The sequence below is a fragment of the Vipera ursinii genome, assembly GCF_947247035.1.
Source record: "Vipera ursinii genome assembly, chromosome: W".
NCBI classification, from domain to species: domain Eukaryota; kingdom Metazoa; phylum Chordata; class Lepidosauria; order Squamata; family Viperidae; genus Vipera; species Vipera ursinii.
The window spans coordinates 21887401-21915102 of NC_139522.1; the positions used below are offsets into that span (position 1 = coordinate 21887401).

The window sequence follows — 27702 nt, forward strand, 5'->3', positions numbered from 1 at the left end:
ATGTCAGGAGATTATGATGAGGATAGGCGTCGCAAGGCAATGGAGCTCCTTCATGTGCTATGTTCCAACACATGCAGTGGTGTAGCGTGGGTTGTCAGCACCCGGGGCAAGGCAAGTAATTTGCGCCCCCTAACCCGTGGATTTTAGCACTCGAGTCTGCCGCAGGGAGCCCCGCATCCTTGGCGTCCGCCGCACCCCCCACCCACGCCTCCCCTGGGAAAAGGGGGAAGGTCCGGCATCCCCTCCCTCACGTGCGGCAGAAGCGCCAGGACCCGAGGCCGTGCCAGGAGGCGGGCGGCGCAGCGGAGGATATACAGAACATTCAAATAGAAGGAAAATATGTGCATCAATAAGACAAAACCAGATTTACATATATTATTCCCCTCCACTTGAATATTCATAAATATATTGGAGCAATATTACTTTCCTTCCCTTACGAAGTAGGCCCAAAATTTATGAAGTTCTACTTCTATTTACAACCAATTTGACCTTAATCTACTTGGTAGATAGAGAGGCAAAGTAGTTAACAGGTGAACCAACAGCAAAGTTAAAATGTCAAAGCACTTTGTTAATAATCTATATTCTATTTTACTTCTATAAAGCCTCAAACAGCTTCTTATTTACAGTAAGTTACACAGTGCCTGCTCATTTCTGTATCTGTCAACTGCCCCACTCTGATAGTCAACAAGAGAAACTCTTGGGTTTATTTTTTCCTCCAAGAGAATACGGTACTGAAAAGCCATGTGGGTACAGAAGTGGGAAATCCAGTTCTAACATTTTGCTTGTAAAAGTCATAAAACAAATTCCTCCTTTCTTCCCTGGATCTCCCACTGTCCTTTCAACATCAATCAGTTGCATTTGAGTTGTTTTGAGAACGATCTCAGAGAAGTGGAGGCAATTAGAGCTCCCAGACCTGTCACTTGACCTAAAATTATTTTATTTCCTCCGAACATGGGAACGGGGGTGCCCAACCTTCCGGGAAACACCAGGATCTCCCAGGCGGGGAGCCGGGCTGCGCCAAGAGGTGGGGCTGCGGGGCAGGAGGGGGTCTTGGGGGAAGGATCTGAAGGGGATCGGAGAGCCGTTCGTGGAAGCCGCAACCCAGGAGGAGGAGAAGCGAAGGCGCAGCGCTTCCCACGGAGCAGAAAAACTCGCGAGGAAAGGCGGAGACTCGGAAGGGGAGGGGGCGCAACTGGGGGAAACCAACCTGGCTCTCCCAGGAATCCCTCCTCCCCTTCCCGCCCCTCCTATTCCCTCCCCCTCTCGCGGCGTCCTTGCCCACCTGGCGCCCCTCCCCCACCACAGGAATCCCTCCTCCCCTTCCCCCCCGGGGATTCCCCCCTCCTGATTGCCCTCCCCCTCTCGGAGCCTCCTTGCCCACCTGGCGCCCCTCCCCCACCAGGGGAACCTCCGCAGCCCTGGCGTAAGAGGCGTCGAGAGACCAGGAAGGGGAGATGGAGGGGCAGGAAGCTGGATTCCCAGCCCCCCTTTCTCCTCTCTAGGCGCAAAAACTCTGCGCTTAACTCCTCCGCTGAAGCGCTGTGGGGAGGGGGCGACTGGGGCACCGCCGAGCAATGCTAAAGTGCTCCAAGCGGGAACAGCAAAGGACCGTCACCCTTCATGCAAAGCCCCAAGACCAAAAACTAGGATCCAGATTGAAAAGGAAAGTTGCGTGTGCCAATCTGCACCTCTAAATGCAAATTAGGAATTCGTCGCCGAGCGCGCCCCCCCCAGATGTTGCGCCCGGTGCGGCCGGCCCCCCCTGCACCCCCCACGCTACGCCACTGAACACATGTGCTGCCCAGGAACATGAGAAGTGCCAGGAACTGACAGGATATGTGGGTCCCATCAACACAGGTGAGAAGCTTGGTGTATAAGCCATAACTACAGAGGAAATCTGAATAGGTTGATGAAAAATTATGGCCTAGTTCTAGTTCTTGGGTCTATGTTGGTAAGTTGTTGAACTGAAGTGGCATAGAAGTCCCAGTAATAAATTGATATTTTGTATGAACAAATAAATAACTAAAACATGCCTGCATGTTTTTTTATAGTTCCATGTGACAAAAAGACATTCTGAAGAATCTTGCAGGATCCTTTGAAAATTTGAACTACCTTTGCATTATAGAACAATCAGGCTTCTAGTCCTTATTGCATTTGCCAGAATGAAAATCCTGAATGCTCTCTGGGCTTTTCTTGGGAAATGCTTTGAACCAAGAAGTTTAAATGTATTCACTCAGGTTGTGCAGTGGAAAATACTTGAAGTGGAAGAAACACTATATAATTTTGATTATAGCTATATTTATTGTAATTGTTATGGTATTTATTGAGAGTCTTCTGTATATGTCTATGCCATTGGGCTTTAAACAGTCTTTAAATAGTTAGGATTTAATGGGAAATGGTCTTTCTATTTTTCTTGGTTGTGTCTTTGAAAATTTATTAAAGAACTTAAGAGATTTTTCTTATCTACCAACAACACTAGGAAACCTGAATATAGGTAGCCAATACACTGTATATAATAGTGAGAAAGAAAGACTGTTGTGCATTTACTGAAAATAGATGGCAAGTGTATTTTAGTATGAAACTATAATTGTTGTTGTTGTTAGTTGCGAAGTCGTGTCCGACCCATCGCGACCCTATGGACAATGTTCCTCCAGGCCTTCCTGTCCTCTACCATCTTCTGGAGTCCATTTAAGCTCACACCTACTGCTTCAGTGACTCCATCCAGCCACCTCATTCTCTGTCGTCCCCTTCTTCTATTGCCCTCAATCTTTCCCAGCATTAGGCTCTTCTCCAGTGAGTCCTTCCTTCTCATTAGGTGGACAAAGTATTTGAGTTTGAGCTTCAGGATCTGGCCTTCTAAAGAGCAGTCGGGGTTGATTTCCTCTAGGACTGACTGGTTTGATCGCCTTGCAGTCCAAGGGACTCGCAGGAGTCTTCTCCAGCACCATAGTTCAAAGGCTTCAATTCTTTGGCGCTCAGCCTTTCTTATGGTCCAGCTTTCACTGCCATACATTGCAACTGGGAAGACCATAGCCTTGACTATACGCACTTTTGTTGACAGGGTGATGTCTCTGCTTTTTAGTGTGCTGTCTAGATTTGCCATGGCTTTCCTCCCCAGGAGCAAGCGTCTTTTAATTTCTTGGCTACAGTCCCCATCTTCAGTGATCTTGGAGCCCAGGAAAATAAAATCTGTCACTACCTCCATTTCTTCCCCATCTATTTGCCAGGAATTGAGAGGGCCGGATGCCATGATCTTGGTTTTCTTAATGTTAAATTTCAACCCAACTTTTGCACTCTCCTTCTTCACTCGCAACAAGAGGCTCTTTAGTTCTTCTTCACTTTCTGCCATTAGAGTGGTATCATCTGCATATCTTAGGTTGTTGATGTTTCTTCCGGCAATCTTAATTCCAACTTTTGATTCATCTAGCCCTGCCTTTCTCATGATGTGCTCTGCATATAAATTAAATAGGCAAGGCGACAGTATACAGCCTTGCCGGACTCCTTTCCCAATTTTGAACCAATCAGTGGTTCCGTGTCCAGTTCTCACTGTTGCTTCTTGGCCCGCATATAGGTTTCTCAAGAGACAAATAAGATGGTCTGGTATGCCCATCTCTTTAAGGACTTGCCACAGTTTGTTATGATCCACACAATCAAAGGCTTTAGCATAGTCAATGAAGCAGAAGTAGATGTTTTTCTGGAACTCTCTAGCTTTCTCCATGATCCAGCGTATGTTAGCAATTTGGTCTCTAGTTCCTCTGCCTCTTTGAAAGTACCTGCACCTGCCCCCCCCCGTGATTCTTCGCAGAGGACGTCGTCCCCCTCCGTACCCGTGAGTCGAGGATTGCCTGTATTTCGTATTGGTCCCCATGAACAGGGCCCGGTGCGTTCCCACCTGCTTTCCCTGTCAGCCCCCTGGCGGGTCTCAGCAGGCTGCTGTGGAAGACCGGGTGTACCTTCCCTAAGAAATTTGGCAATCGTAATCGTACAGTCACGGGGTTGATCACCCGGACCACTTGGAAAGGGCCAAGGAACTTGGGGCCTAACTTTCTGCTCGGTACCCGCAACGGCAAGTACTTGGTCGACAGGTACACCCACTCCCCGACCTTGGGGGTCTCAAAAGGTTCCCGCTTCCTGTCTGCCTGCTCCTTCACCCGTGCTTGAGCTCTCGCCATCGCCTCCTTAGCGGTCTTCCAGGCACCCCCTAGTTGGCGCATCCACTCCCCGGCCCCGGTGGGTGTTATTGGTCCCTGTCCACACTCAGGGACAGGGACGAGGTCATACCCCACCACCACCTGATATGGTGTCAAGCCCGTGCTGCTGTGCACGGCGTTGTTGTGGGCGACCTCAGCAAACACAAGGAGGTCTACCCAGTCTGTTTGCTGGTATGACACGTAACTCCTGAGGAGTCTTTCCACCGTGGCGTTGGCCCTCTCAGCGGCTCCGTTGGTGCTCGGGTGGTAGCCGGAGCTGAGACCCTGGGTGGACCCGATGTGTTGCAGGAATTCCCGCCAGAATCGTGCCTTAAATTGGACCCCATGATCCGATATTATCCGTCGGGGGACCCCGTGTAGCCGATAGACATGTGTCAGAAACAGCCATGCCAACCGTTTGGCAGATGGCAGGCCCTTACAGGGGATGAAGTGCGCCTGTCTGGAGAAGAGGTCGATGACCGTCCAGATCACTGTGTAGCCCCTGCTTTCCGGCAACCCAACGATAAAGTCCATGGCAATGTCTTGCCATGGCCGTTCGGGGTCCGATACTGTCTGTAGCAATCCTAACGGCTTCCCGACATGGGGTTTTACTGTGGCACACACGTGACTGCCCCGGACGTGTTGTTCCACATCCGCCTTCATGCACGGCCACCAGAATTGGCGCTGTGCCAAGTGTAAGGTCTTAAGGAAGCCGAAGTGGCCGGCTCGTTTGGCGTCGTGACACCGGTGCAGGACGGAGGGGCATAGTATCTGGGCCACATATAACTTATCCCCGTGCCAGGCCAAGCCATTGAGCATGGTGAGAAGGACGGGGTGCTCCTTCAGCCAGGTGTCTGTAGCCAAAGCATCGCTCATGGCACGGGACAGATCATCCCCCACGCTGCAGACCACCTGGTTCGTGACCGGGGATGCGCCGGGCGGGATGAGTTCTTGCACCACTGCTTCCCATTTTGTGTTGTATTGCGGCAGCTGTGAGAGCACGTCGGCAAGAAAGTTCCGTCCCCCCGGCACGTATTTCAGAACAAAGTTAAATCGCCGGAAAAAGAGAGCCCATCTGACATGCTTAGGTGCCAGTTTTCTTGGTGACTGTAGGACCTCTAAGTTTTTGTGGTCCGTCCAGACCTCGAAGGGGTGGGCAGCCCCCTCCAATAGATGACGCCACGTCTCCAAGGCCGTGCGCACGGCGAACGCCTCCTTTTCCCAAATCGCCCATGCGCGCTCTGTGGACAATAACTTTTTGGACGAGTAGGCACACGGTTGCAGCACGCCCTCTGTGTTCCGTTGTAACAACACAGCTCCTACCGCGACGTCGCTGGCATCGACTTGGACCACATATGGTCGGTCTGGATCGGGGTGTGCCAACACCGGTTCCTTAGCGAACAGGGCTTTCAGGGACTCAAACGCCTGTTGGCATGTGGTGGTCCATGCCAACTTCAGCCCTGGATGTGGCTTCTCCCCAGACTGCCGCGTACGCAGCAAGTCCATCAACGGCAGGGCTATCGCCGCAAAGCCCAGGATGAATTGGCGATAGAAGTTCGCAAACCCCAGGAAACTCTGCAGCTGTCGTCGCGTCCGCGGCGCTTGCCATTGCTGCACGGCTTCCACCTTATGAGGGTCCATCTCTATGCCACTCGCGGAAACCCGATACCCCAGGTAATCCAATCTCGTCTTGTGAAACTCACACTTTGTGAGCTTCACATAGAGGCGGGCAGCCAGCAGCTTCCGTAACACCTGGCGCACAAGGGTGACGTGCTCCTCCATGGTCTTAGAATAAATCAAGATGTCATCCAGGTAATCTAGCACCCCTCGATACAGGTGCTTGTGAAGCACCTGGTTTATCAGCTGCATAAAGACGGCTGGGGCCCCCTGGAGTCCGAACAGCATAACCCAGAACTGGAAGCTGCCCAACGGACAGTTGAACGCCGTCTTCCACTCATCCCCGGCTCTGATCCTCACCCGGTAATACGCCTCCCGTAAATCCAACCTCGTGAAGATGCGGCCCGTCGACAGATGTGCCAGGAGGTCCTTCATGAGGGGCAGCGGATACAAGTGCTCCACGCATTGACTCCACGAAAGTCGACACACAGTCGAAGCGTGCCATCCTTCTTTTCTCGGAACAGTATTGGTGCTGCTATCTTGGACTGGGCAGGTTGAATGAACCCCCTCGCGAGGTTCTTATCAATATAACGCCGCAATTCCTGCATCTCGCGGGGTGTCAGGGCGTACATGCGCGGTTTTGGCAGCTTGACGCCCGGCTTAAGCTCGATGGCACAGTCCGTTGCTCGGTGGGGAGGCAGAGCATCACACTCCCTCTCGTCAAACACCTCAGCCAGGTCGGCATACGCCTGTGGAAAGCGGGCTTCCCCCACCCCTTCTGCCCCTTGGACTTGCTCGCTTCCTGGCTGACCAGAGGGACCCACGTATGCGTGTGGTGGCGGTTGTGGCCCTCTCCCCAGCCGCAGATGTTGACAGCCCCCTTCCCACCATATCGTGGGACCCCACTTGTCGAGCCACGTCAGCCCCAGGATCACCGCCTCCGTCATAGACGGAACGACAAGGAACCGCATTGTCTCCCAATGGGTCCCCATCTCCAAACGGATAGGGTTCGTCACCCGGGTTACTGGGCCCCCCCCAGAAGAGACCCATCCACCTGCTGGAAACGGAGAGGGGTTGGCAGTCGCCGACCTCCAGTCCCAACCGGGCAACCACTGTCTGGCTGAGTAGGCACTGGGTACTGCCTGAGTCAATCAGGGCCGGGTAGGCCTCCCTACGACCTGTCCGTGGGTTGACGAGCACAACCGGAACCGTGAAGGGTACCACCAGGCCACTCACCATGGGGTCCTCCTCCTCCTCCTGGCTCTCGTAGGGTTCTGGGTCGTTGGCCCCAGGTGTCTCCATCTCCGTTGTTGGTGTCATCATGAGGGTCGCCATCTGGTGAGCAGCTCTCGAACGTTCCACCGACTTCCGTGCTGTAGCCGCCTTGCCAGAAGGGGTGGCTGCGCCCACACGGGGCAAAGGGCAGTCGGCCACACGGTGTCCTGGCTGATCACACCGGAAGCATTTTATTGCTGGCCTTATGGGCGGCACAGGTGGTTTTGCCGCTGGTGCCACGATCTTCCGGTCCTCCTCCTTCGGCCTTTCAGGGATCCTGCGGGACCCAACCACCCCCTCCGGCTTTCCCCTACACTCACGTAGCCGGACGTCGAGTTCGACAGCGACACGATACCACTCCAGCAGTCGCTCGGGCACCCCACGCACCACGCACGCCCTACGTAGCGCGCCGTCCAACCCTGCCTGGAAGTGGTGCACCAGCAGGCGTTCTGGCCAGGAGCACAGCTTGCGAGCCACCCAGCAGAACTCACCGACGTACTCTGCCACAGGCCTGCCTTGCTGTCGCAGCCCCACCACCTCCGCCTCAGCCCTATGAGCATGGGCCACGTCCTCGAACTGCGTTTGCAGTGCTTCCAGGAACAGTCCAACATCGGCCAGCTCCCGAGCGTGCTCCCCATACAGGTCAGCCGCCCACGCCGCGGCCTCTCCCTGCAGGCTCGCGGTGATGGCCACCACCATGGCCCATTGGGAGGCGTAGGCCGCACCGTACTGATCCAGATGATGAATGGTGTGGTTCAGGAACATGGCGAGCCGGTCAGGGTGGCCATCGTACGTCACCAGCAGAGGCGGAGGGCCCAAGAACAACTCCGGGCCCCAGGACCCCCTCTGAGGCCTGGGGCCCCTCGTACCTGGTGCCTGGTACCGCCCGCTCCATGGCCTAGTGGGAGCCCCGGCCGTCGTTGTCCACCTGGCGGGCTCTGCCTGGTCCAACGCCTCAGGGGGTGGTCGTTCGGCACGAACAGTTCCTGAAGCCGTCGGCTGTGACGGCGGGCCCCGGAACCTTGGCTGGCCCGACTGGCCAGGCGTAAGCCTCTGCAGCGACCACCGTCGTGTTTCCCGGCCTGGACCCGGCGACCAAGGCGTGGGTTCCTGACACCCAAACTCCCCAAAACAGTCCCGCAACACATCTAATGTATAGGCCCCTGGAGCCGTGGAGTAACTCCACTCCTCGCCTTCCTCCTCCGTCAGCCGTCGCTCTCTCCAGGCCGTCGCCGAGCCCCCTGAACGGACCTCTCCACGGGCCAGGTCCAAGTGCTCCAGTGCAGGACTGTACCACCACTCCCCGCTGCGAGCCAGAGGCCCTTCCTCCCTGCCTTTGCTGCCACCACCGGCCCCTCCTCCGCAACTGGGTCAGGTGGTTCTGCAGCTGCAGCCCCAACGGCCCCGTCCCCATCGGCTGCCAAAGCAAGCCCCTGTGGATCCTCTGCCATGCCCAGAGCGTGGGTAACAACAGAAGGAATCCCAGAAAAACGCTGACTTACTGTCATGACATCCTCTGCGAAGAATCACAAGCACTCTTTTATCGTGCAGCTACACCCTAACCCCACCCCTTCAAAGCAAACCGGCATCCGCCCGCCTCCCCATAAAAGCCCCACCCATCACCCTGCACAGCCACCACCCACCGCGTGCGTTGCTGCGGCCCGCCGGGCCCTCTCCCAGATAAGGCCTGTCCTTCCGCCTCCATGTGCTTCCCTGCCCGTCCCGATGTTGCTACTGTGCTCTCCCACCCTGAACCCCCAGCCAGAAGGAGAGGCAGCATGGGCATGGCCACCCCCCCGTCCACGGCTGCCCGTGGCAGGTCAGTTCCTCTGGCCGCTCCTCCATTGTCCTTTACCTGTCCCGGCTTCAGCTGCTCCTGTGGCCCAGCAGGGCGCTGGCGTTGCTCCCAGGAACTGGGCGCAGGTGCAGCCCGTGGCTCCGGGCCCAGCCGCCGAGGCGCCGGGGGTTGGCCGGTGCAGGCGTGCCCACCGGCTGACCGATGGATGTCCGGAGCCGTCCTCGTCGGTGGGGCGAGAGCGCGCCCACCAGCCGCCCGGTTGTGAGCGCGCCGGCCAGCTGCGAGGCGGAGACCCGGCGCTGCGTGCGTAGGCCAGGCAAGGCTGCGCCCATCAGCTGGTCGGCGGGAACCCGCCGCCGCGTCTTCAGGGTGTTTGCGGCTGGCGGTTCCGGCTGGCTGCTCCGGCGCGGCGTGGCCACCGGGACCCACCACGGCCAGCATGGACGTCTGCTGGCCGGTAGCGAGTTGCTGAGGTCCGGGACTGCAGGTGAGCGCAGGAGACGGCAGTCTGCTGGGGGAGGGAGGGGCCGCTTCCCCGCGCCAGCGGAGAGAGCGGCGGAGACGGTGTCGAGGCCTGGACGCTTGGCAAGCCGGCGGGGCTTGACACCTGCCTGTACTTCTGGTAGTTCTCGATCCACATACTGCTGGAGTCTAGCTTGTAGAATTTTAAGCATAACTTTACTAGCATGAGAAATGAGTGCAATGGTGCGATAGTTTGAACATTCTTTGGCACTGCGTTTCTTTGGAATTGGAATGTAAACTGATCTTTTCCAATCCTGTGGCCACTGTTGAGTTTTCCAAATTTGCTGGCAAATTGAGTGTAGCACTTTTACTGCATCGTCTTTTAAGATTTTGAATAGCTCAGCTGGAATACTGTCACCTCCACTAGTTTTGTTGTTGCTCAGCTTTTCTAAGGCCCACTTCACTTCACATTCTAGGATGTCTGGCTCGAGGTCAGTGACCACCTCATTGTGATTGTCAGGGATGTCAAGCTCATTCCTGTATAGTTCTTCTGTGTAATTTTGCCACCTCTTCTTAATCTCTTCTGCCTCTGTTAGGTCCCTGCCATTTTGGTCCTTTATCATGCCCATTTTTGCATGAAACATTCCTTTCATCTCTCCAATTTTCTTGAAAAGATCTCTGGTCCTCCCTATTCTATTGTTTTCTTCTATTTCTTTGCATTGTTCATTTAAGAAGGCATTCTTATCTCTTCTAGCTATTCTTTGGAATTCTGCATTTAATTGGGCATATCTTTCTTTTTCTCCTTTGCCTTTCGCTTCCCTCCTTTCCTCAGCTATTTGCAAAGCTTCCTCAGACAGCCATTTTGCTTTCTTGCATTTCTTTTTCTTTGGGATGGTTTTGGTTGCTACCTGTTGTACAATGTTGCGAATCTCTGTCCATAGTTCTTCAGGCACTCTGTCTATCAGATCTAATACCTTAAATCTATTTGTCACCTCTACTGTATATTGAACAGGGATATGATTTAACTCATACCTGACTGGCCTAGCGCTTTTCCCTACTTTCTTTAATTTAAGCCTAAACTTTGCAACAAGAAGCTCATGGTCTGAGCCACAGTCAGCTCCTGGTCTTGTTTTTACTGACTGTATAGAGCTTCTCCATCTTTGGCTGCAGAGCATATAGTCAATCTGATTTCTGTGTTGACCGTCTAGTGATGTCCATGTGTAAAGCTGTCTCTTGGGTTGTTGGAAAAGAGTGTTTGCTATGACCATCGTATTCTCTTGACAAAATTCTATCAGCCTGTGCCCTGCTTCATTTTGTACTCCAAGGCCAAACTTGCCTGTTATTCCAGTTATCTTTTGGCTTCCTACTTTAGCATTCCAATCCCCCATGACGATAAGGACATCATTTTTGGGTGTTAGTTCTATAAGGTGCTGTAGGGCTTCATAGAACCGGTCAATTTCATCCTCTTCAGCACCGGTGGTTGGGGCATAGACTTGGACTACTGTGATATTGAATGGTTTGCCTAGGATTCGAACTGAGATCATTCTGTCATTTTGAGGATTGTATCCCAGTATTGCTTTTCCTACTCTTTTATTGACTATGAAGGCTACTCCATTTCTTCTGAGGGATTCTTGCCCTCAGTAGTATACCTGATGGTCATCTGAATTAAATTCACCCATTCCTGTCCATTTTAGTTCGCTGATACCTAAGATGTCGATGTTCAGTCTTGTCATCTCTTGTTTGACCACGTCCAGCTTTCCTTGATTCATGGATCTTACATTCCAGGTTCCTATGGAGAAAAAACCTTTACAGCATCGGACTTTCCTTTCACCACCAGACATATCCACAGCTGAGTGTCCTTTCGGCTTTGGCCCAGTCGCTTCATTCTTTCTGGCGCTACTAGTACTAGCCCTCTGCTCTTCCCCAGTAGCATATTGGACGCCTTCCGACCTGAGGGGCTCATCTTCCAGCATCATATTGTTTTGCCTTTTGGTACTGTCCATAGGGTTTTCATGGCAAAGATACTGGAGTGGTTTGCCATTTCCTTCTCCAGTGGATCACGTTTTGTCAGAACTCTCTGCTATGACCTTTCCGTCTTGGGTGGCCCTGCACAGCATAGCTCATAGCTTCATTGAATTACACAAGCCCCTTCGCCACGACAAGGCAGTAATCCATGAAGGGGGAAACTAGAATATGGCTATGCTTATATTTATTATTGACCCCAAGGGACTATATAATTTATGGGGGGCAGGGACTCATTTCCTTCCAGTACAGTATTCTTTTAGAGTTCCACACTTAATCAAGACTGGGTTTATAATTACTGTCCTATGAAATGTCTCTGGCAAAGGAACCAAGAAATGGATATTGTGGAACACAAGATGCTTTATAATTAATGATCCAAATAGCATAAACTCTGCAGAATGGTTTTGAACAGACTTTTATTGGTCAAGAATCCTAGGCAGACTTACGTTTGCTGATAAGTTCCTCCAACAATGGCACATCTTTCCATCCTGACAGTGTAAAAGATTAAAGGTAAATTTACCCCATGTTGTTTTGGAGTGAAGAAGCATCCTTGCTTGCTTTTGTGAAGCGATGTAGAACAAAGAAAAAGCCCAGAAGTCCTGCCATAAAACTTTAAACTCCACCCACTTAACTAGGTAAGCATGGTATTCACTAAACAGACTACAATTCCCATAAGGCATCTCTTGAGAAATAACATTTAACCTTGTAAATGCTGAATACACTAACACAGTTCTTAATTCCTAAACTAGAAATAAAATGGAGCAGCTGAATATATACTGGTCAACCACACTCCCCGCTTGAAAATATAAATTTCCACTATAACTAACTGGAATAAGCAAAAACATAGCGTCAAGCATGCAACTTTGACTATTATCTGACTATTAACTAGAATAAAAAACATGGTATCAAAACATGCATAACTTTAAGGTAAATGCAAGACATGCATAACTATTACTGAGATAAGCAAAGCATTACATCAAAGAATGCAATCATGAGGTAGACACAATATGCATAGTTCAAGGTTCAGTCTTCAAGTTCGGTCTTCTTCAGCAACAGGACCAGTTTGTTGATCAGTCTGGTGTAAAGCCATTTAACAAGAGTCTGCGACTTGCGACCTGACTTTTGTGGCTTCACGATCTGGACTTCGACTTGGCAAACTAGTTCATCAGAACTGGGTAGGACCCATGGGCCAAGAGCTCCGATGGGCATCCTTGTCTTTCAGCAAGACAAGGTCTCCCTCTTGAACCATAGTATCTTCAGGAACAGAAGGAACTGGAACCAAAGGATTCTCAGGAACAGAAGAAAGTGGAACCAAAGGATTCTCAGGAACAGAAGCAACTAGAACCAAAGGATATTCAGGAACAGAAGAAACTGGAACCAAAAGATTCTCAGGAACAGAAGAAACTGGAACCAAAGGCTGAGCGTTGATGATAGCTGCAACTTCTGCCATGAGGGTAGCAAGGACTTCATGCGTCAGTGTGGGTGTCTTAGTCAACATAGAGTCCAGGGTTTTGCAGGCTACGCCAATCATGCGCTCCCACGCTCCTCCCATATGAAATGCATGGGGAGGATTGAATGTCCAAACACAATTTTGGGCCTTAGGTATTTGTCAATTACTGGGTTATGACAAATGTCTTCATCAATCTGCAAGAACTTGCAGGCTCCTGCAAAGTTAGTTCCTTGGATGCTAAGACAACTGAACAAAACGATTACTGCTATGCCAAATGTGTGGGGTCTCCATTTGTAGGAGCGTTTAAGGCGGGCTGGTTCTAGGAAATGGCTAGCATGCAGTTTCTCTGTTTCCGTGGCCAGTGCCTGAGATTGAATGTTGGCGTCTTGACCTGGATCTAGAAGCACATATTGTCCTGGTCTCGGTGACATCAGGCTGTCTGAATGAGCCAATAACTCAGGACCCTTTAGCCATACTGAGTCTGCCAACTGGGATGCAAGAATGGACCACTTAGGTTGGTCTGCAGGGTTCTGATCTATTGGCACACGTTGCCACTGTTCAGGGCTTGGAGATCTTTTAATCTTTTCTACTCTATTGTTTGCATAGACATAGAAGTGTCTGCTTTGGTTGTAGATGCAGTACAACACCACCTTGCTGTTTGTGTAGAAGGTGGTGGATTACAGCTCAAGGTCTATTGTTTTTGATGTGGGGAGTTTTACAGCCAGAACGGCACCGCACGGTTCTAACCTGGGTATGGTGTAACTTTGTAGTGGTGTTAGCTTCCTCTTTCCCATGACAAAACTGACATTGCAACTCTCCCCGCTGTAGAGTTTGATGTATCCTACAGCTGCTATTGCCTTCTTTGCAGTGCCTGAGAACACGTGCAGCTCTTTGTTTGTTGGGGTGGCAAGTGAGATGGGAACATATGTGCTCTGTACGTGGGCACTTTTGAGACAACGTAGGGATCCACACCACTTCTCCCAGTCTTGCTTCTGTTCTGGTGGGAGTGGCTTGTCCCAGTCCGAGACGTGTTGGGAGAGTGAGAGCAGAAGAAGCTTTCCTTGGGCTGTTACAACAAAACTTAGAAGGTTGAACAGGCTGTTTACTGTAGACAAGACTCCTCTTCTTATGAAAGCATTATCTTTTGCCGGGGTTCTAAAGGTGAAGACGTGGGGTGCTCTCCCATTACTAAGAATCACAAGCGTGAAGCGCTCTTGGCATGGTGTCATGTGAGTTGCTCTCCCATTGCTGAGAATGGAGGTCATTGAGATATTCACCTGGGTTGTAGTTTGCAGCTGGTTAACACAGACTGTTCCTGGGATGATCCATCCAGGTTCCATTCCAAAGGCAATTGGGGAGCTCGTTGTGCTTCTGACCATTCCATGGTAGGCAAAGGTGTCAGGGGCGTCTACTCCCAACAGAGGCAAGATTTCAGCTTCAGGATTTGGATGATCAGGAGGGTGATCATCCATCTGCTTCAGGTGAGGTATGGTGCGTGTTACCTCTGGTGTTGGAGTTTGACTGCGATTGTCTTGTGAGACCTCCCATTTTGGCAATGGCGACGGTAGGAACTGCGAACTCCCATCTAATGATTGGATGTGGAGTTCAGTGACTGGCAATGGCGACGGTAGGATCTGTGAGCTCCCATCTAACAGCTGGATACGGAGTTCAGTACCTTTCCTCCCCGCCATGCTCGGTTGCATAGTGCACGTTGTGAAAGGTGTCTCTTCACTTGGAAGTGCACTTGGTGATGGCGGGTCGCTACACGCTGATGTGCAGTTGACCTTGGCAAGTGTCTCTGGGCGCTCTTTGGAGCCATGCTGGGGCTCTTTGGTTGAAGGAGGAGGAGAAGTTGCTTGCTGTAGCTGCTCAGAGACTGGATGCAGGGCTCCCGGGTGTTTGTCATCCTTGCTTGGGTGACACTTCCCCTTAGATGTGCAAGCTTTGTGTTGTGATTCAGGGTCAGCCTGTGGGTTCGGTAGTTGGGTCGGACGACTCAGAGGAGGAGGAGGAGGGGGGTGTTGAAGAGCTTGCTGAGGGGGGTTGGACAGCTTGATGAGAGCCCTCAGCCAGGCCCCTCTCACCTGGTCACGACGCAGACCCAGCTGTGTGAGCCTGACAGCGTGGATGAAGATGACCCACAGCTGGCCCTGTTCAAGGACGCCCGACGCAGGAGGCAGTCAATCAGGAGTAAACAGAGGAAGGCAATGGGGCTCCTCGGAAGGAGGCAGAGAGAAGCCACGCCCTGAACTGTATTTAAGGGGGAATGCGTGGGAGGGCTGGTTTGCTGAAGGCAACCGCTTGAAAAGCTCCTGTTTCTTGGTTCGTGTTTTGTTCTATTTGTTTTTGTATCCATAAATTTGGCATAATTCCAGCCTCTTGCCTTCTTGTAAAAGGGGTTGTCCCTGCCTTTTCTGCAGGGCCGGTAGCAGGCTGGTACAGAACACTTTGGCCCTGTGATCCGTAGACTCACAGCATTCGAAGCAGACCTTGTACTCTTCTGAATCCAACCTTCTTCTCCAGGATGTTGGAGGACCCATTGTTGTTGCGTGGAATTTGCCATCAGGCTGGGCTGGTATGGCGTTGAGGTCATCAGGGGCACGATCAGTGGCTTCTCGTTGATCCTCATAAGCATTGATCCCAAAAGCAAGGGAATGTGGCACAGATGGCTGGCAGTTTTCTTCAGAATTCTTGTTGAGGGTAACTTCCTATGGCTCACACGAGGGGCCTTGAGGGCTTGGCCTGAATTCCTCTGCCTTTACATTAAGCTGAGGAGGTCTGACTTCTTGTGTCTTTACTTGGGGAGAGTCTCGTCATTCAGGTGGTGCGTTGCCGGCTCCCTGGCCAGTTGGCACATCTGGTGGCCGAGATTCTCCTCCATTGTTGGGCGTGTAGGCGGCACCTTGGGATGCCATTTCCCTTTGACACAGTAGAGATTCTAGCCTGGCCTGAGCCCTGGCAATCGCGTCCTGTAGCAGCTGTTCTTCTTGCTGTGGAATCGTCACCGTTGCAGATGGAACTGTCTGGTTACCAACTGTGGCTTGGTTCACTGGAGTCAGTTGTGTAGCTCCAGAGGGAAGATCTCATGATCCAGATGGTGCTCTGTTGGTTCTCTGGCTAATGGGCACATCTGGTCATGGAGATTCTCCTTCCTGTCCACTTCGTCTCAGAGGACTTGTGGACAACTGTGGCACTCCTGCTTGCTCATATCGGATCGTGCTGTGGTCAACATAGGCCTGCGCATGGTCATGTGGGTTTACAACTTCTGTCTTTCTAGAATTGGGCTTGAAGGTAGCGTCTTGGAGTGCCTTCTTTAAAGCTTCCACTCTTGCCACATTTTCTTCTGCTTTCCGTTGATGCCATAGAAAGTCAAGCCTGGCCTGAGCTACGGGCATTTCTTTCTTTTGTCTAGCCTCCAGTAGGGCTGTGTTAGCCTCTGGTTTGGCCATTTCTTCCTTTAGCAGCTGCATGGCTTTTTCCCAACGTAGAGCTGCTTCGGCCATTTCTACCTTTATCAGCTGCTCTTCTTTTTCCACAGGTAAAACTGCTGCAGCTACCATGGCGTTGACTTGTGCTTCCACAGCCCTGGGGACATGGGATGAGTGGCTATGACGAGGAGATGTTTTGGAGTGACAGGAGGCTTCATACTTGGCCTTCTCATGCAGTATGTCTTCCATGTGTAGCTCGCCCTCAGGGAGGCATTGTTTACTTTCTAAGAAATGCTCACGTTCCTTGTTTAGCAGCTTGAGGTGTTGCATTTCCTTCTCGAGTGTTGGATCCCTTAGCTGCTTCTGGACCCTTTTGAGATAGCGCCCATAGTCTTTTCATTTGAGGAAAAACTCTTTTAATGAAAGAGTGCGTTCGGGAGAAAGCTCCTCTTTAGGCGCTTGGCAGAGTTTCTTTAATTTCTCCCAGTTTCTTTCATGGCATTCATGGTATGCATCCCATTTCTCCATCAGGTTTGCCCGCATGACTTCTGTAGGCTTCCTTTGTTGCCTCAGGTCATAGGATTTCTGGGATGTATTTGGTCTCGCTGAAGCTTGGACATCAGCTGCTGTGTACAAATCAAGGCTGGCTGGTTGAACCAGCTCTTCTGAACTAATAGGACACTCTGCCATGGCTAGGACAGACTCAGAAAACTTCCTAGCTATTTCTAACTAATTCGGTGAACTTCACTCTTTGACCACCAGGGGATGCCTTCTGCATGGTTAGAGACTTCAGGGAAGTTCACCCTTTGACCACTAGGGGTCGCTGTTTGGAGGCAAGCCTGTTATTTGCAAAGCAGCCACTGGGGTGCTGCTTGCATGAGTGGGTACTTCAGCAAAGTTCACCCTTTGACCACTAGGGGTCGCTGGTTGGAGGCAAGCCTGTTATTTTCAGATCAGCCACTGGGGGGGTGCGCTGTTCTGCATGAGCAAATGCAAACCTGTTATTGCAAGATGCTACCACTAGTACTGCCCCTAGCCTTCACTTGGACACAAGGTCAGCCAAATTTTTTTCTTAGGACGACAAGTTGTAAGCCAGTCTAGAACTCCTAAGGATCTGCCTGTCCATGTTAAGAGTTTCAACCGTAGGCTGTGAAACTGTGCCATTAATGAAGGTTAATTTGGTCTTTGTTCCCTTGTTTAGAACTAGTGGGGACTGGGTAGGTTTGCTTTGCTTTAGGCTTCAGTTGGAGGTAACGTAAATGTAGGCTTGTTGTTTGCAGGTTGCCACTAGAGGCCACCATGTATGGGCTTCTTATGATGTTTCATTCACAAGCAGTTTGAAGTTAAATGCTTGTATTGCAGGCAGTTGCCACCAGAGGGCGCCAGGAGTCGCTGCTCGCTTTGAAACTAGGGCTGTCTTGTCTCACTACATTCCATTAATTCCAAAGGGAGGGGTAGTTTAGGTTTAGGTTTAGGTTTTATTAAATTTTTATACCGCCCTTCTCCCGAAGGACTCACGGCGGTGAACAGGGCATATCATAAAACTACAAAAATACAAAAGTTAAAAAAGAATTAAATTATTGCCCACAGTAAAAACAATAGAATATATATATAAATACTAAAACCCTAAGTAACTCCCCATCAGGCCAGGCCAGCTTGTTCAAATAAATGGGTCTTTAACCCGTGCCGGAAGGAGCGGAGATCCGGTGCCATCCGGAGCTCAACCGGCAGCTGATTCCACAAAGCCGGAGCGCCCACAGAGAAGGCCCTCCCCCTGGGGGCCACCAGCCGACATTCTCTGACCGGAGGCACCCTGAGGAGGCCCTCTCTGTGGGAACGCACAGGGCGGAGGGGAGTCGACGCCGGCAGCAGGTGGTCCCCGAGGTATTCCGGACCCATGCCATGTAAGGACTTAAAAACCATCACTAAGACCTTGAACCTCACCCGGAAGACAACTGGTAACCAATGCAGCTCGCGGAGCAAAGGTGTAACATGGGAGTACCGGGAAACTCCCAAGACAACTCTCGCGGCCGCATTCTGTACCAGTTGGAGCCTCCGAGTGGTCTTCAAGGGAAGCCCCACGTAGAGAGCATTGCAATAGTCAAGACGAGAGGTCACGAGCGCATGAGTGACTGTACACAGGGCATCCCGGTCTAGATAGGGCTGCAACTGACGCACCAGGCGAACCTGTGCGAAAGCCCCCCTAGTCACAGCTACTACATGATCTTCTAAGGTAAGCCGTGAATCTAGGAGGACTCCCAAGTTGTGAGCCCTATCTACGAGGGGTAAAGACTCACCCCCCATAGAAAGTGATGGAACATTTTGAATGTCCCGGGATGCCGGAATGTACAGCCACTCAGTCTTGTCAGGGTTGAGTTGAAGTCTGTTCCTCCCCATCCAGACCCGAACCGCCTCCAGGCAACGGGACATCACAGCGAGGGCATCACTGGGGTGGTTTGGGGTCGAAATGAAAAGTTGGGTATCATCAGCATATTGATGATACCCAACTCCAAAACCACGAATGATCTCACCCAGCGGTTTCATGTAGATGTTGAACAGGAGAGGCGAGAGAACCGAACCCTGAGGAACTCCACAAACGAGAGACCTAGGGGCCGATCTCTGCCCCCCTGCCAACACCGACTGCGAACGTCCCAGGAGATAGGAGGAGAACCACCGAAGAACTGTGCCTCCCACTCCCAATCCCCTGAGACACCGCAGCAGGATACCATGGTCGATGGTATCGAAAGCCGCCGAGAGGTCTAATAGGACTAGGACAGAGGAATATCCCCTATCCCGGGCCCTCCAGAGATCATTCACCAGAGCGACCAATGCCGTCTCCGTGCTGTACCCGGGCCTGAAACCCGATTGGTATGGGTCCAGATAATCCGCTTCATCCAGGACCAGAGGGAGCTGATGCGCCACCACACTCTCAACAACCTTCACAAGAAAGCGAAGGTTGGAGACTGGACGAAAGTTGTTCAAGACAGCTGGGTGCAAGGCAGGCTTCTTGAGGAGAGGTCTCACCACCGCCTCCTTCAAGACGGTGGGGAAATTACCCTCACTCAAAGAAGCAGATACTGTATAACCGCCTGGAACCAGCCTCGTGTCCTCTCCCTGGCTGCATAAACCAGCCAGGAAGGGCACGGATCCAATAAACATGTGGTGGAGCTCAACCTCCCCATAATCCTGTCCACTTCCTCAGGAGTCACAGAATCAAACTCCTCCCAGATAACATTGACAAGACCGCCCGTGTCCTGATCGTCAGACTCTGCCCAGCTGGAGTCCAAACTGGTCCGAATCCGAGCGATTTTATCCGACAGATGTTGACCAAACTCCTCGGCACGACCCTGCAAGGGATCCTCCCTCACCTCCTGATTAAGGAGGGAGCGAGTCACCCTAAACAGGGCGGCCGGGCGATTATCTGCGGACGCGATGAGGGCAGAGAAGTAATTACACCTCGCTGCCCTCATCGCTGCGAGATAAGACCTAATATAGGTTCTTAACCGCAACCGGTCGGATTCGGATCGGCTGGACCTCCAGCAGCTCTCTAGGCCCCGTTTCTGACGCTTCATCTCCCGGAGCTCCGCGGAGAACCATGGAGCTCGATGGGATCTGCACCGGGTCAGGGGCCGCAAGGGTACAACTCGGTCCAGTGCCTCAGTGGCTGCCCTTTCCCAGGCTTCCACTAAGGCATCCGTCGAGTTGTGAGCGACGGAGGCAGGTGGGGATCCCAGCGCTGCCTGTCAGGGTCCATTAAGCGTCTGGGGCGGTACCATCTAGTTGGTTCCGCATCCCCACAGTGGGGGGTGGCAAGACGGAAGACCAGCCGCAGGAGGTGATGATCGGTCCATGACAGGGGCATAATAAATGGAGAGCCCCCACCAAGATCATCCAACCACCGTCCAGATAAAAAAACCAAGTCAAGGGTGTGGCCTCCCTCATGAGTTGGTTCAGAAATTACCTGCGTCAGGTCCATGGCCGTCATGGAAGCCATGAACTCCCGGGCTAACTCAGATGACCCTCCCAGGGATGGTAGATTGAAGTCACCCAAAACTAGAAGTTTGGGGAACTCAATCACCAAACCGGAGAGGACATCGAGTAGCTCGGGCAGGGCTGCCGCTGTGTGACTAGGCGAAACGTACACCAGCAGCAAGCCCAACTGCGCCCCCGAACCAAACCTCAAAAACAGAGACTCACACCCGACTATCTGAGGAACGGTGGTCTCCCGCGGACATAAGGTCTCCCTAATAACTACCGCCACTCCCCCGCCCCTACCTTGAGCCTGAGGCCGGTGTAGCGCTCGGAAACCTGGTGGGCAAAGGTCAACCAAAGGGACCCCACCCTCTGGACCCAACCAGGTCTCGGTGATACAAGCTAGGTCCGCATGCTTACCCTCCACCAGATCCCGCACAAGGGGAGCCTTATTAACCACGGACCTGGCATTCAGGTACACCAGCCGGAGTGCAGGAGGCTGCACATCCTCGCTCCCGGCACCTCGGGGAAGAACCAGAGGGTCGGAGCGCCTCACCGCTTGCAAACAGCGGAGACGGCCCTCCCGGTAACGATACGGCCCTCTGTCCATACGCCTGCTCGCAGTTGAGGGCAAGGAGTGGCTTTCTCCCACCAGTTGCCTGGTTACCAAGACAACTAATGACTTTATTGCTTTCTTTATTGCCTTTTTTATGGCTGAGCCAGAGAGGCTGGAGAAAGATGAAAGCTTGCTTTGAATGATGCTGAATTAAGCAAGCAGGAGGGGTTAGGCTGCCAGCTCTCAGTGGTCTTTTAAACAAAGGGACCTTTGTAAATGAACAAACTTTTCTCCTTTGAGTAAAAATACAGCTTTAAACACAAATTGTGTTTGCAACAGAGGGTGATATATCTCTGTTCTTCCTAGCCACACGTATTTGCATACCAATCAAATGGGGGGGGAGAAAGGCAGTCTCTCCTTGGAGAAAGCAGGCAAGGAAACCTGATCACACATGGACGCTTTTTTTTTTAAGAGCTTAAGCAAACTGGTCTCCCTTTGAAAGGAAAGAGAAAGGAGAGGGTGGCTTGCAACACATTCGCAGGCTTCCTTAGCAGGCAAGTTAACTGTTTTCTCTCCCTCCAAGTTCGTTTGTAGGGACTAAAACCTTTGTTGATAAGCATGTGAAGAGTTAATTGCATATTTCTGTGACTCTAACTACATTCCATCCCCACGACACTTCAAGTTTGCTTTTGCAGGCTTCTGGTTCGCACGCACGGTGCTTCCGGATGTACGGGGACAGTCTGTCTCCTGCCGTCCGTTTCTTTCTTGTTTGGAGGACCCTGAAAAGGGTCAAAAATCACCCTGGAGGGGTGATTACCAAGAGGAGGACTTCCCTGCGATCGCAGAAGGACGGCAGCCCTCTGCTGGAATCTGGGATCATCTCCTTTGGCCCAAAGAAGAAGAGACCGGCCATAAAGATGGCCTATCACTAAGCTGCTCCCTGCCAAAAGCCAAAGGTGCTACCTAGCACTAAGAAGCAATCTGGAGGACCTGGGTGAGCTTTTACCTTTCCTATTCCCTTAATCATCTTCCTGTGGGACTTTCCTGAAAATCCCTTTTCCCATTTTTTGAGAAAACGGCGAATATCTACTTTGGGAACAAATCTTAAAGCCTCAAAGTCACAAAAGAAATCCAATTAATACAGCAAAGAATTTAAGCAATTTCAGCTGTATTTACTAAAAAGCTTCTATTTGTTGCTGGGGACTCACTATCCTATTCTCTCTTTAAACTGTGAATTAAAGAAAAATTTGGACTAATCCTACAAAAGTTCTATATTAATTTGGAAAAAGAAAAAGAAAAACCTCTTACATTGCATGTTATATGTTATTGATGACATCTTGTGGCGAAACCTGGTACAGCAAGTAAATTTCCTTTTTCTGTTGTGAGAGCTGACTGAACAATAGAGGTGTTCTTGAAGATAAGTTTGGGGACACCTGGCACTGAATACAACTCTTCAGGAGGTGGAAAATCTTTGACTATTATTAAAACAGCCTCCATGGAAGATTTAACTGTAAATAACAACGAAATGGATGAATACATCCCGCCACTTGATTATAAACTAATACTGGATATGATCTTGGCAATGACAGAGCAAATTAAAGCCAAGCTGCAAGAAAAATCTGACAATTTAAAGCCACCAAAACAAACTCTGACTGTAAATGAGGAAAAGATAACCCAAAACCAAATAGAAGAAGTGGAAACTAACACTAAAATAGGAGATTTCAAAGAACAACAAAAGCAACCTACAGAAAACCTTAAAGTCCAAACTTTAATAGCAACTACAAAACTTACAAGCCAAAAAGTAATAGCACCTGAAGAAAGCAACACCAAGAGTGAAGACACTACAGGCCTTCAAATACACTATATTGAGAATTCAATTAATCAAATGTCAAACATAATACCAGCTACTAGTTTCTACCTAACCCAGACAGAATTGGAAGAACAAAAAGATTTCACTGATTTAATGACAATTATATTATATCAACCACCACAAACCGAACTACCAAAGCAAAAATACAATGGTTACAAAGGGGACATTTTCCTTGCAAAACTGACATTTGGATACACTCCCTGGATTCAAATAAGAGGTCTAGGAAGAAAGGAAGATACATTTGAGAATTTAAAGATACCAAGAGCAAAGTATGATTGGCACAAAAGGAAGGCAAGAGTTAGATTTACTGTAAAAGACTGAACTTGTTTCTTTTTTGGGATTCCTAAAGATAGACTATAAAAATATCTTTTTATGGATTAAGGGGAATCTCTAAAAACTATCACTGATTTTACATTTAATTTTTAGATTTGTAAAGGAAATATAACTCCGAACTATATTATAGAATTTGGAATGACATATCAAAAGATGGTATTTTAATAATTGATGTATGGTTAAGATGCATTATAGAATATTCAGTGGCTAGTTTTGCACTATAGTATAGAATCAAGAACTTTACATATAAAAGTTAGCATTTTAATAATTGTTGAATGGCTAAGGCCATTAGGGAACCTTAGGGAACACCTGCTGCCGGCGTCAACTTCCCTCCGCCCTGTGCGTTCCCACAGAGAGGGCCTCCTCAGGGTGCCACCAGTCAGAGAATGTAGATTGGTGGCCCCCAGGGGGAGGTCTTTCTCTGTGGGTGCCCCGGAGCTATGGAACCAATTACCGGTTGAGCTCCGGACGGCGCCCGATCTTCGCTCCTTTCGTCGCGATCTGAAAACATACCTGTTCGAACAAGCCGGCCTGGCCTGAGGGGGGATTGGTGGGGTTTTTACTATCATTTTATTGGGGTTTTATTAATGTATTTATTGTTTTTTATGGGCATGTATTTAATTACTTTTTAATTTTTGTACCTTTGTGTTTTATTCTTGCCCTGTACACCGCCCTGAGTCCTTCGGGAGAAGGGCGGTATAGAAATATTAATAAATTAAATTAAATTAAATTAATTAAGGCAAAAAATATATTTCTAATAACTGGTGATTTGCTAAGATGAAAATTAGACTTCAATGGTAAAACATAAAAATGTTTTGTAATGAACAATATAAGTTTTGTAGACAAAAGAATTATTCTTTATTGAAATAGGGAATTGTGGATTACTCAAAATTAAGCTTTTTTCTATATACTATAGGCTATTCTAGAATATCCTATTGCAATTAGATAAAATTTAAAAACAGGACATTGATATGTATTAGTGAAAATATATTTTGAATTTTGTTGATTGACTAGGTTATAACTAGAAATATACTAACTTGCTTATTTTGACTATGTAATCACTAAGGGAATTAGAGAGGGTGTCTGTTGATGTAACCTGACCTATTTACAAATGGCTATTTCTTATTTTAATTACCCAACCACCATATTGTTTCACAAATACATGTACATGTAAATATTAAAAATCAATAAAACTTGTTTAAAACAAAGTTTGCTTTTGCAGAGATGTAAAGGTACCATCAGAGAATGGAGAAAAATATCATTCCTTTTTTTTACTTTCAAACCGGAATAAATCTACTAGCTTTAATCTTTTACTATTGTGGAACATGAATTAAGATGCTTTATAATTAATGATCCAAATAGCATAAACTCTGCAGAATGGTTTTGAACAGACTTTTATTGGTCAAGAATCCTAGGCAGACTTACGTTTGCTGATAAGTTCCTCCAACGATGGCACATCTTTCCATCCTGACAGTGTAAAAGATTAAAGGTAATTTACCCCATGTTGTTTCAGAGTGAAGAAGTGTCCTTGCTTGCTTCGTGAAGAGATGTACAACAAAGACAAAGCCTGGAAGTCCTGCCATAAAACTTTAAACTCCACCCACTTAACTAGGTAAGCATGGTATTCACTGAACAGTTAGACTACAATTACCATAAGGCATCTCTTGAGGAAATAACGTTTAACCCTGTAAATGCTGAATACACTAACACAGTTCTTAATATAAAATGGAGCAGCTGAATATATACTGGTCCAGCAGAATGGAGGATGCATAGTTTTTCATATGGACACCTCTTCTAGTGCTTGGCACATCATGACATAGTCAGGTTAGGGCTATTTCTCCTAATAGGGGGACAGGGCAGAAGAGGGACTCAGGAACTGGTTTGATGGTAAGATGTTACTCAAGAAAGAGTTGAGCTGTCATGTGTTCTGCCCCCTGGCAATTGGTGCTACTAGTCCAGGGTTCTGTGTTCTCTCCAACAGCCAGTAGAATGAGGAGACTCAACTAGCCAAGATAAAAGATGACCACAGAAGACGACCTACCACTGATCTTTTATCATGATATCTGCCTCTCCACTTTTCTCCTCTAGAGATCCTGGTTAGCCTTCTGTCAGTATTTGTGACCTTCTGTGGGATTGTGCTGCTGGGCATCTCCCTCTTTGTCTCCTGGAAACTGTGTTGGCTCCCCTGGCGAGATAAAGGATCCTCATCACAAACCCAATGCAAGGAGCATCCTCTCCATGCTCATCTCCACCACTTGCATTTTGGGGATCTCCTGGCTGAGCGGGTAGAACTGGGTCCCGAAATGGCTGAGAGATCATATCTTGATAGGGATTCCTACCCCAAGGCCAACCTCAAGGTTAGCCAAACCTCCCCTGACCTCCCCGTGGAAGGTCAGACCAGTACCAAGGAAGGCAGCATTCCCAATGCCCACTCCCATCAGCTAGTAGCAACCTTGGCACCCACTCCCAGGTAAGTTGTGAGGAGGGGAGGATGCAGCAGGGAAAGTCCAAGCATTAAAGCTGTGTCTGTACAGTTGATATTTATATGGAAGATATACATTCAATGCTTTCTGTTTAACATTAATACAGTATTTGATGCCTGGGTATTCTTGTTTTTCCTTTCCTGCCCCATTTTTTTCCCTTTTATGTCACACCTTTTTAAATTGTAAGCATGAGGGCACAAACTGCCTTATTGATCTGTAAGGTAAGAGCCTTTCAGTCAATGTCCCTTAATTCAGATTCCCACTCTATAAAATGGAAATACCAGGAATAACTCCAAAGGATGTAATAACGACAATGAAAATAATGCATATTGCCAGATGATAGTCTGGGCCACATGACTGCAATATTATCATGAGACCCAGACAAAAATACATAAATAATTGACTCATTATACCAATGTTTCTCAACCTTCACAATTTTAAGATGCCTGGACTTCAACTCTCAGAATTTCCTAACCAGCTACCTGGGGAATTCTGGGAGTTGAACTTCAGGCATCTTAAAGTTGCCACGGTTGTGAAACACTGCATTATACAGTATTCTGAAACACAGTGCTGCTTGAAAAGTTTTGGTTTGATTCTAACAGATGTAGCCCTTTAAAAAGTACATTTTGGCTTCAGAATATACATTATAGATACAGTATATGGTTAAGTAGGCTATTCACCTGTACAATTTACTCAGCTTCTCAAATGCTTAGGTTTGGAGGTTTTTAATGGGAATTTGGACAAAGAGAAAGTACAGTAGCATAGGAGACACACAGCTGGAATATAACCATGTTGCTGGATCATAAACAAAAGAAGAACTGATTATTTGTCAGCCAGTCCCTCAACTTAACCTTCTACATATCACAGTGCATGGAGCTTTGTCCCAGTGTTTCCTGTTTCTTGTCTATACTACAAGAAGTGAAAAATTAGTACTAATTAAAGATATCATACAGAAACAGTTACTGCATATGCATATTAAATCAAATTATTAAATCAAACATACAGTATATCCAATTGGGTTTCAAAGAATAAAACTGCACCTGTTCTCTTTTTGGAAGGCACATACTGTATGCACGTTACATCATGCTTTTTTGTGAGAAAGTGGTATGCTTTTTCAAAATTGCATACTTGTCTTCATAAAGGTACATATAAAATTGGTGCAACTTTTTATATACTCAGAATATGATTGATCCAGATTTAGCTATATTTATAATGTACCCACTGAATGCAATGTCATTTAATGTTAGTGGTGGATATCGTAAATCTCAGTAATTCTAATAAATCAACTAACTCTGATTCAAATTTTAAATCAATTTAAGCTAATCTGTTGACCAAGAGTGTATTTGTTACCCTTCTGAAAAATTAAAGCCAGGATGTTAACAATTCCTAATTCTATCCTGGGCAGGATTTGTGGGATGAATGTAATAAAGATATGGTTATGTGTACCTCCAGCTGTATTATTTTATTGTTCCCTCCAGATGCAACACACTGCCATGTCCTGTGACCCAGCAACTGAGTAGCCCAGACACTGGTGTCCATGAAGGAGGAGGAGAAGAAGACAAGGTAGAACAAGTGACAAGCATTGGGCAGATAAAACCTGAACTGTATAAACAGCACTCAGGTGAGGCAGACTCCAAGAAGGGAGGCTCCAAGCTGTGGACAATTGAGATTGGCATGGAGCAGCTGGTGGTGAGGATACTTCAGGTTTTGGACCTACCTGCCAAAGATGTGAGTGGATTCTCAGACCCCTATGTGAAAATGTACCTTCTGCCTGACCGTAAAAAGAAATTCCAAACAAAGGTTCATCGCAAAACACTCAGTCCTATTTTCAACGAGACCTTTAGCTTCAATGTGTTTTATTTCCTTCCTTCATGCACATCATGCATCTTCTGAAGCACGGTCCTTCGCCCTCTACTAAGGTGATTTATACCTTGACATTTGGTATCGAGGATGGTTTGATTTATGTTTTTAGAGATGCATGTTTCTGCGGCTGTTATCAGTTAGTTAGTTCTAGTGAGGCGGCGGTGATTAACTGCTGAAACATGTCAGGAAGGAAGCCATGGATGAAAAGGGAGGCTAGGAGCCTGTCTGTGGGGCATCTCCCTTCAACTTTACAAACTCCGATCGCTTCAGCCACACGCCTTGGAGAAGACGCACCTGCTCCTGTCGACGATGCAAGGTCAGTCACTCCTTTTTCTACTATTCCAAGCTCCCTGGCAGCTGCTCTTGAAAATGTTCACACTCCA

At 48.9% G+C, this 27702-nt stretch overlaps 1 protein-coding gene across 1 annotated transcript; it reads left to right on the forward strand.

The window, feature by feature from the left end:
* LOC310648230 (synaptotagmin-C-like) lies at positions 1-27349 on the forward strand (the record flags this gene model as incomplete). The annotated part of the gene is made up of 4 exons (XM_083375975.1): positions 1-36; positions 1806-1857; positions 25062-25443; positions 26935-27349. 4 exons carry the CDS (start codon positions 1-3, stop codon positions 27347-27349), a joined length of 885 nt encoding a protein of 294 aa, XP_083232101.1.
* Between the last annotated feature and the right edge of the window lie 353 nt (positions 27350-27702).